Source organism: Carassius carassius, chromosome 1 (genome assembly GCF_963082965.1).
Source record: "Carassius carassius chromosome 1, fCarCar2.1, whole genome shotgun sequence".
In the NCBI taxonomy this organism is placed as follows: Eukaryota; Metazoa; Chordata; class Actinopteri; order Cypriniformes; family Cyprinidae; genus Carassius; species Carassius carassius.
Window position 1 is genome coordinate 8,295,628 of NC_081755.1, and position 10,833 is coordinate 8,306,460.

The 10,833-nt window shown below is 37.7% G+C and overlaps 1 protein-coding gene across 1 annotated transcript; it reads right to left on the reverse strand.

Moving 5' to 3' along the window:
• Window positions 1–1,035: 1,035 nt before the first annotated feature.
• On the reverse strand, window positions 1,036–8,676 carry LOC132127848 (uncharacterized). Its single transcript, XM_059540062.1, has 19 exons — window positions 7,608–8,676; window positions 7,247–7,386; window positions 6,939–7,143; window positions 6,731–6,835; window positions 6,435–6,628; window positions 6,186–6,327; window positions 5,441–6,082; window positions 5,257–5,322; window positions 5,092–5,145; window positions 4,806–4,972; window positions 4,411–4,530; window positions 4,235–4,282; window positions 3,997–4,077; window positions 3,838–3,915; window positions 2,848–2,898; window positions 2,722–2,766; window positions 1,638–1,874; window positions 1,275–1,463; window positions 1,036–1,134 (listed from the first exon to the last, which is right to left on the reverse strand). Exons 1-19 carry the CDS (start codon window positions 8,674–8,676, stop codon window positions 1,036–1,038), a joined length of 3,732 nt encoding a protein of 1,243 aa, XP_059396045.1.
• Window positions 8,677–10,833: the final 2,157 nt, after the last annotated feature.

A 10,833-nucleotide genomic window follows, 5' to 3' on the forward strand; every position in this document is an offset into this window, starting at 1 on the left:
TAAGTAAACCTTAAGTAAAAAAGAAACAATATGGTGAAACTTGAAAAAAAAATTGTGCAAGTTCATTTCAGTAATTCAACTAAAAGCTGATACTAATATATAATATAGATTCATTACATGCAAAGTGAGATATTTCAAGCCTTTGTGTTCTAAATTTGATTATTATGGCTTACAGCTATGTTGAATTACTAAAATAAAGGAGCTTTTGCACAATTTTCTAACACATAAAAACCAGTTAATCCCTCACTTATTTAAGTAAGCTAGTTTAACATATCAAAATACCATCGGTTTAAAATATCTTGGTCACAAATTAATATTTTGTGTTAATACATCAAGTTTACACACATGGGTAAATTTTAATTTACACAAAACAATTAAAAAATGTATATCAATCTTTAAACAACTGAAAAATTGGAGTGAGTCTTAGTTTATTGAATTGTAATGATTAACCTCCTTAAGTTTAACTAATTTGCTCATTATCAGGTAAAATAATGATGCAATCATCATATGCAGTCACTAAATGATATGGCCAGATATAAGAAGGAAAAACTCGAGAATGATTCAAGAATGAATTTATTTATATATACATGCATTTATTTATATTATATGAAAAAATTATTTGTGGAAGAACAAAATATTGTGCTACAACAAAAGCACCAAAAAGATCCCCCTTTCAGTTGCTGCAAGAATGGCTGTAGGCTTCAACTCTGTGAGAGTGAGAGAGAGAAGAAATAGAAATGTGTTTAAAATGTTCAACTGAAATATATTTCTCTGATCTAACACTTATGGAACGTTGGGAGTTGTAGAGAGAAAGTCAAATAGAATATTAATGTTACTGACGCCTAATTTGTGTAAATGTAACGAGCAATACCCACCAATTGAATGGTCTCCCTTCTTTCCTCAATTGTTTGTCTATTTGTCTGTTAAAATCTTCCACTTCACTGAAATAGTTATCAGAGAACAGTCACTGTTGTGTTAACAGAAATATCAGTAGCAAAAGGGAGCACTGGGCATTGTGCAAAAATAATTAATAATCTACTCTGACCTGCAATGATAATTCGGACCAGAAAGGAAGACCTGCTCAGCCTCCTGTAAGGAGATATCCCGGAGGACAGTCAGGGCATTTATGATGGCCTATGAAAAACATTAATATAAATATACAATAATATCAGTATTAAACAGCCATTATATAGTAGTGCTAGCATACAGTTTATACAGTACATTTTATATGCACAGGAGCAGGACACACAAACACATTACATGGTTCAGCATACCTCTGGAAAAAGAACACCACAGATGAACTGCACTTCATCTTTAACGCTCAATTGTGTTGGTATCCTATCCAGCAATCCTCTCAGATATGAAAACAAGATGTCCTGCTGTTCCTCACTGTCGAGGTAGACAGGCACCCGGGAAGAAGTTACCTTACGTAACCACTTAGATGGCTTCCCGTTGAGTACACCCTAGGGTCAAACCATGGTACAACAACAATTATTTAAGGAATAAATACATTTAAGATAAAGATACAATAATTTGCAGCATAGTTGCATAGTCACTAATTAAAACATTGGCCCTTGGAGAATCTTTACTAGGAGTTAGTCTTTAAAGATGAATAAATGTGAACATTGTTAAAGTACCACCAAATGTTCCTCAGATCCCTGTAACTTCACAATAAAGTCCACTAGCTTCTTTTCCTCAGCTGTGCGGACATTGACAGCTTCAATGTGGGCTGGGACTTTCTCAGAGATAGCTTTCTGTCTTGGCACTCTGTAGACAGGCTGAAGAGTTCCTTGTAACAAGCTTCTGGCCTCATCAGTCCAGAAGGCAAACTGCTGACCATGCCTTTCAAACATTAAGAAGGTAAATCTAAAGCACTGCATAGGCAAAAGCATACACAAAATGTCTGATTAAGTGGAAGGTGTGGTTTAAAACTGTTTAAACCACAGATATTTCCAGTCTGTTTGTTCACCAAAATTAATACAATACCTATAAACAATTGTGACCATGGTACCTAGTGATGGGGACGAGACCGTCATTGAGTGATGATTGCCTGTCAACATTGCATTTATTTATTACTGTTAAGTGTTGTGCGTTTATTTATTTGAACATAAAAAAATGCGTTGGAAAAAAAATCTCAAGGACTCGATCCGAAATTATGACTGTGGTCCGAGACCGAGTCAAGACCGAGTCTTTGAAGGAATGAGCCTGAGAAAGCAGAAATTGGTCTCGAGTCTGGTCCTACATCACTAATGGTACCATATAGTTGCAGCTGCATACAGAGTGAGGAAACTATGGTAAACATTACCCATTCACCTTACTTAAGTTACATGTAGCTAAATGGATGATAGTCATTATTCATATCTAGTGAACAGATTTATATCGATTTGAATAAATGAGCCAAGGCACAAAATGAACAATAGACTGCAAATGGAAACATAAATGTAATAAAAAACAGCACAAGGTATTAAAACCAGAAAAAGTTACAGAAATGAATATACACATTGTTTAGTGGCGTCATACCCTTCTATTTTGAAGCGCTCCATCAGAATGAGACACCACCACTTTCGAATGGAAGACATGTCCATCTGAAAGATGTGTGACAGTGACGAGGAGAATCTTTAGTTCATAATGTATCCATTTTCTTCATGATGAAGAGTGTGCACTCAGACAACATGTAAAGTGAGAAATTTCCTTTTGCATTTTTTTTTTAAATCAACTAACCTCCTCGAAGTCAAACCCCACACCTGTCACAATGCAAAGGGTATACTGAAATATAAAAGACAGAAAACATTTTATTTACAATGTTGACAGAAACTTGTACAGACTTGCCAAATAAACTGACCTTACCATAAGCATGAAAACCCCACAGTCATTTCCACAGATCTGGTGTGGCAATCCCTAAAAAGCAACAAAAAAAGGTAACATACATGTCAAATAGATGAAAGCATTACCATCTCGGTTACATTATGACATCTATGATATGCAGATTATGGGAATTAATAATATTTGTAGCTAAATATGCATTTATTAATCACCACAATATCATGTCCAGTTTTTTCAGTCCAGCTCCCAGGATCAATTTTTTGTGCAAGATTTCTACAAAAAATAGAAAAAAAGAATAAGAACGTAGCCGAAATATATCAGTACAGGCTATTAGAACGTAGCCGAAATATATCAGTACAGGCTATAAGAACGTAGCGGAAATATATCAGTACAGGCTATAAGAACGTAGCCAAATATGTATGTACAGGCTATTAGAACGTAGCCAAATATGTATGTACAGGCTATTAGAACGTAGCCGAAATATATCAGTACAGGCTATAAGAACGTAGCGGAAATATATCAGTACAGGCTATAAGAACGTAGCCAAATATGTATGTACAGGCTATTAGAACGTAGCCAAATATGTATGTACAGGCTATTAGAACGTAGCCGAAATATATCAGTACAGGCTATAAGAACGTAGCCAAATATGTATGTACAGGCTATTAGAACGTAGCCGAAATATATCAGTACAGGCTATAAGAACATAGCCAAAGTATAAATTGTTATATGAACATGTCAAACAGTATGCCTCATTTGTGAACCTAAAAATGGCTCTGTAATCAGCATCACCAAATCCAGACTCATGCAATGTGTAATGGGAGTCTAAAAATAACATCTTTCTCATGAGTGGCTTCATGACCTATAATGTGGTATTTGGTAAAAGATAAAGATACACAACATTGTACAAGTCGTTAGAAAAAAAATTATGGAATTCACAATTTCAATTTACATGATTTAACAATAACCGCCACATGTACAATCTAATATTTTAGAACAGTACCAATCCCTTACACAGAGAACGAAGTGATCTGGCCCAATTGAGTCTGTCCATGCCGGAAACACCAACAAGTCTTTCATGTCAACATCCTCCTAACATTAATCAAATGTCTTGTAATTATGCAGATCTAAATTTTTGGAACAACATACACATTGTACTTTTTGCATACTCACTGGAAAGTTGACAACCACATTATTTGGTGTACGCTTCCATGTAGGAACTACGTACATGTTCTCTATATATATGTCTTTTCCCTAAAGTACAAAAAAAAAGTAAATATATTTCTAAGTAAAAAGTTTATAACTACTTTGAGAGTAGACAATAAAATGAAAGAATATAGTAACTGATAAATTATGTTGAATTTAGGCTTTGGTCTAGTGTATATATAATACATATATAGAAGTTACATACGTGTTGCTGAGCTGCTTCATGGATCAATTTAAAGCAGGCATTCCCAATCTACAAACAAACAACCAAATAAAATATAAGACTATCATTAATTGTCTCCAAATATCAGTAATCATTAAAAAACTAATACAAACAGGGCTTTCCCCCCTCCTATTTTGAACAAACTTCCCACTACTCACCTGGGAATCCATGTATCTTTGTAGCCCTAGGCTCCAAAACTCTTCACGGGTAACACATATGGGCCCTTCTTTTATAATAATTTCCGCTCCAGGCCGTCTCATGTCCAGAACATAGTTGAGCTGAAAATGACTATTATTAGTACAAGAGCAAAATACATGGCATTCTTTGTTAAAAGCTTCTAAAGTTATTAAGGCCAGAGGATTTTTTTTCTTTCTTAACATCAATTATAGAGTGGGTAACATGAACAATCTGGGGTGTAACCTGTAGAGATCATAGATCAAATATCGGTTACACCCATAACTGTGCAGAACCGAAGATATTGATCCAAACGGATCACGGATCAATGATGATCCGTTGCACCACTACACATATCACATTTTAATAATTAGCTTACCAATTTGTCCTGGATAGGATTCAATTCTTTTTCCCAGGGTTTACTCAGTCCTGAGAAGCCGAGGGAAGCTGGACTGGGCGCAGCGAGGGACGCTGGACTGGGCGCAGCGAGGGACGATGGACTGGGCGCAGCGAGGGACGATGGCTTGGGCACTGACTTTGCTGTAACTAAAACAGAAAATGACTGTAAGGGTCCCTTAAACCCATAAAATAAGCATTCTGTCATACAGAAAAACAAAATGAAAAGCTTGACAAAAGAAAAGCAGAATGAGTCCCTCATTACTCACCAGTTGCCGCAGTATCAAAAGAGGAGGATTGAGAATTCACAGCCATGGTCGCACCTAAAACACAAACAAACATCCTCACTCTTATAAAAAAATACATAAATAAATATATAATATTCACAATCAAAGATGATTGATCTTCCGACCACAATAACTGCACCTTCGTACCTGGAATTTGACTGCATGCTGCAGTATCAACAGAGGAGGATTGAGAATTCACAGCCATGGCTGCACCTAAAACACACATAAACAAACATCCTCACCTTAATAAAAACAGACACATATATAAATATATAATATTCACAATAATATCATTACCACTAAGACTTAATAATGAGGGTGGAATACATACCCAACACTGTCTGACCATTGGAATTTAACGCTATGTCCACTCCCATGCCCAGTCTAGTCTTCATGTTCTCTATGGTTCTGGAGTTTTTGTAGATGTTGTGGTGATGCAAGATGTTCCGCATCAGAAAGATGTGTGAGGAGGGAGTCATCATATTAAGAAAATGGTTATTTTTTCTCATTCCAGAGAAGAGCTGTTCGGCACACTGGCTATTAAGCCAACCACACAACTCCGGGACCAGTTCCACCTTACGCAAGGTATCCCTGGCGTCCTTAGAATTAGCCTCATGGAAACGATCATATAGGGCATAATGATCAGATGATCCTGTTATAGGGTGGCCATTTACATCTGGCACTGACTTTTCTGTGAGTAGCCACGGTAAGTTCACTTTAATCTGCCCAGAATTTGCAAGCTGAATGTTTTCCTCTGTAGGCTCTAGCAGCCTGCCCCCATGAGGATGGAAGGTTTCGGGTTTTCTAATGTTAGTGTGTGTTGCCAACCCTCTGGCAAAATCATACAATGAAATATTTGGAAAATGTTTCATTGAAAACAAAAGGTCTGTGAAGTCCCGTGGGCTCTCAGCTCTGATGTTAAATTTTACCCCATAGACCACAGCACAAGGACAGGTGACCACAGCCCATCCACCTGTTGAAGGAAAACACAAATCACAGGCCCGTTTGAAAGAACCGTAAACAAAGAACTGCCTGTAAAGTGTGAAAAGTTTTTTCTGTTATACAACACAACATACCAGATGCTCCCCAGATCTGTGAAAACACCTTGTCGTAACTGGCTCTGTTTTTCATTTCTTGCTGCAGTCGTCCAACCAAGTCCATTCGCGAGCCCTTGGGGTCGATGCCACACTCCCTACATAAGGAACGCACTGCCTCTATCTATAGTGAACATTAGCATATTTGAATAATTAACACATAGTATGATTCAGTAATACACATATATTAACTGACATAGCTCACAGTAAATGATTTAATGACTCAAATACCTTGAGTTTTAGAAGCTCATCTGTTAGCCGGTCCTCTGTGAGGGTAAACTCGGATTCCTCCTTTACACTATAAGGAGAATGCACCTTCTGATATTCTGTATTGAGAAGATGATTCCCGCTTCTTGTGTGAGGACCAATCCATGGAGCCCAGTTATGGTAGCTCGGACGAACCACAAAGGGGTTTGCCTTATTGTCTTTGAATAAGAAATTGTTAATAGAATATTCCATCATAATTCCATAGTAAAGAAAGCAAACACTAATATGTCATACCAGCTGTATCAGGGAATCATACTCACTTGGAACCAAGCCACGGCTGATCATTTCCAGAGAAACATGTTCCCAGAAATCTTCAGCATTCACCTTTCCATCAAAATCCTCTGGTGGTTCCTCAATGCTGCTCACTAAAAAGCAAGACTTTACTAAACACAAGTCTTACCTAAGTTGGACATGCAATGTACATGACATAACAAACGAGTAAAAAAATAAATAAATGTTTGGACTTACCAGGCATACTAAAAACACCCTTCTTATGAAGGTCCATTACGACAGACACTGGATGGTAACCACATGTTACGCATGCAAAAGTGTAGGTGTGGTCGGATAGTGCCTCAAAACTCAAGTAGGCATGCAGGATCCTTGTTTTTGAAGGAAAGACTTTACCCGAGGTTCTCTCTAAGACCTCAATTGCACTTCCTACAGCCTGGTGAGTCTGCCAAATAGAGGTCACATTATGTAAACTTTACAATACATATTCATGCAAAATTCTTTGTTGTTGTTTTATACCACAAATTCAATACAACAAGGTTCTTTACCTGGAGACTGTTGCGCAGAAAATGGCACAAGTGTATTGACAGAAGTATGTGGTCGTCAAAATTATAGATACCATCGCACCACTCCTGATATCGATATACCATGCCACATCTATAGCACTGTTTCCTGTACATTGATATTCCTACCAAAAGCAAGTGCCAATAAAGAGGTTACCAATTTTTTTGTCACTGATTTACCGTACAACCCTAATACATTAAACACTAAAATGAGTGCATGGAGATGCTATTAAGCCTACAAGTGGAGAGGGAGACCCTGACAATCATGGTCATCAACACTTAACAGTACATGTAAAAAGGAATTAAATGTTAAATTAATGATAAATTTAAATAAAACATAACAAACCTTCTATGACACTGGTCATCGTCAGGATTTTGGCTTTTGATGTGATGATCAATGGTTCACTCAGTGGAATTACCTCAGAACATTCTGTGCAAAAGGCTTCAGATGGTGTGAAGCTCAGAGGAAAATTACAAGAGTTTAACACATCTGAGGGGATGACTGCAGGTAGTTTCTTTTTATCAAAGATGTACCTAACCATCCGAGACAGATTCTGGCCTTCGGGTGGGTACTGGGCTCCGTCCTCTGCCTCAAAACCTTCTACATTGGTGGGAAATTGTTGTGCAATGCTATCCTCCTCCACACTTCTGGTTTTCCGGAAGAGTGCCCTGTCCACTTCAAATAGGTGCCACTTTGCAACATTTTTGTGAAGGCATGACTGCCTTGGTTTAGCACAAGGACAATGCCAAGAAATTGTTTTGGCATCATAGGAAACCATGACTCGACCAAGCCTGCTGTAGTAGGAAATGGTGGGCTCGAACACAGAAATGTATTTTTTATGGCTGGGCCCACAAACGGTCACTAGGCAGGAGAGAGGGACTCCTGCGTCAATTGCCTCTCTCTGGCGTGCCAAACATTTCTCCTTCTTGTCCTTTCCAAACCACCTATCATCAACCATGGCCTGTAAACCTTGCTTTGTCAGTAAGGAAATCTCCCTTCCGGCGGGTGGGCAGTATGCAAGTGATCGAAGGTGATGGCACTCATAGGAACGGATGTTTGATCTTTCTGCAAATTCTTTATTAATTCTGCAGATATCAAGTTCACATGCTGTTCTTTGTTCTGAGCCCCACGTCTTTCTGATTATGTGTATTGGAGTGTTGGGTGCTGAAAATGCTTTTGCTACTGCATAGACACCATTTCTATAATCCACACACTGTGATGTAAGGTGGTTCAGAGCGCTAATATCCGTTTTTATTGGTGTATGTCGTCTCAGAATGTGTAGCCTTACATTACGTCTGTTAAGTAACAGTCCACAATGAGGACACATGACTGTGTTTGTCTTCTTTTCAATTTTTGGTGGGGGTGGTGCAAAGGAGCCAGGATCAGAGGTAAGGGAGTTAGAAACTAAAGACATCTTTCTCTTTCTTTGTATTTGTGGGGGTGGGAATGGTACAAAGCCAAGATCAGAGGAAAGGGGGGTAGAGACTGGAGCCTTGGTAACTAATGTAGCTGGGGGACAGGGTGTCGGGCATGCAGCTACAGAAAGAGCTGGAGATAGGGTAGGTGCTGAAAATACTTCTGTCTTAGAGCATTTGGAGACATGGCTTATGAATTGTTCCTTCCGTATTACTGTCTGGCTGCAGTACAGACAGTGAAAATGGGCTGTGGTCCTGCATAGTTTGTTGCATTTTGAGATGAAGTAACCTGCAAAATTATAGCAACTATGTTATCAACAGTGCAGAGTGTACACAGTAAGTTTAACAAAACACAGAAATAGATAAATAAACGTAACAACATTGTAGGGCTTCAGTGTAGGGCTATGTGATTTTTACGTTGACTAGTTAAACATTTAAAGAAATCAAATCGGTCAATAATTCTGAACAGGAAAAATCAAGATTTTAGTTTTTTGCCATAAAAGACCTGCCCTACTTCAGTGTTTCTACTTCAAGAAACTACAGCTCATCTTGTTTGTCTTTGTTTTGAGATGCAAGAACATATTTAGATTATACAGACATATTTGTGATTTAAAACCGCAAAAATGTATCAATATCTAGAGAAATGCTCCACCATACCTCCATGCTTCACTGCATGACTTATATGGTTCTCAAGATGAATAGAAAATGAGAATTTCTCTTTAGTCATAAAACTGCAGCATGGACATTCGAACCCCCCATGCAGGCAGTATTGATCTGCATCAGGCTTGAACTGAAAATGTGTAGGATGCTGTAAAACATGGCAATGACAGTAATTATGTGATCTTTCCATTAATCTAGAATAGATAGAATAATACACAGATCATTTGCAACACGCACAGTTATCAAGTAAGATGTAGTGAAATGATTCAGTTGCTCTATCAAGTTACTTTGCAAGGGTTGTAAGTGATAAGTGATCAGACTTAACCTAGCTATCGTTAAATTGTTAATTCCATTTCAGACAAACCTTTGGCCTGACAGTTAACAGTACACAAACTTGATTAGGATACAAACCCCAAAGTTTATTTTTACTTACCGACATGACAAACAATCACTTGCTTTCAAAATTGTAGTACTCCTGAAAGAAGAAGTATAATATAGTTAAAAGACTGCTGATGTGATGGCTGGCTTGCTGTCACTGTATTTACAATGAATCATTAATAAAACTTATGCATATTACAACAGTTTATCATCACATTACATTATCTAAACGTGTATTGCTTATTTACATAACCAATACACTTACATAGCAATGACTGAACGTAGATTATTTACATAGCAATGACTTAACAACTTCAAATTTTTCAATATGCAGTTACAACTGACAGAGTGACAATCAATTCTCAAATTCTCTAGAAGCAGAATAAGATTTACAGAATGTAACGTCACACATAAGCACTGAAATAATATAATTTTCATATCTACCCTTAACGTTAGTTAACGTTAACTTGCCGATACGAAATACACTCAGCCAATGTAACACACAACTCAGTTAAGAGACATCACAGGAGAGTTATGACCAAATATGGAAGTTGAAGATAATTCATAGATCTAAAACAAAATCATCAAATCTTATTCATTCGAATTACATCCATATTTTGACAATTTATTACATATCGCGGACTTTCGCGCTAATTGCGGAGCAGGCATGCTAGTCAAGTGATCAGTCGCACTGCACTGACCTCATAAACTATTATTAAAGTAATTAGAGCTGCTTTCAACAGGTAACATTTCATTCTCATACAACTCATTCGTATAATGTTGAACAGTGGTTATACTGTTATAAAACCGCGTGTTTTGTGCATTTTGTTTCGCAGTTACCTTCGTCTTCTTGTCTTCTCTTCTCGATGCTTCTTCGTTAATGAGAATGTGTCCAATTTGGGCATGGGCGTGCCGGCCTAATGGCTTCTGACGTCACACTTGGATGTGGGCCGGGTTGGATGTCCACCGCAGGTTGCAGCGAGAGGCTTCTCCCTCATTTCCTGATAAAGGGAACAGAGACATTATGTCAAATGACATATAGGGTCTCATTTGGGAGGCCAATCATCTCTGAGTTTAAGAGAAAACTCCAATAAGAATTGGCTTGTGCATTTTGCATA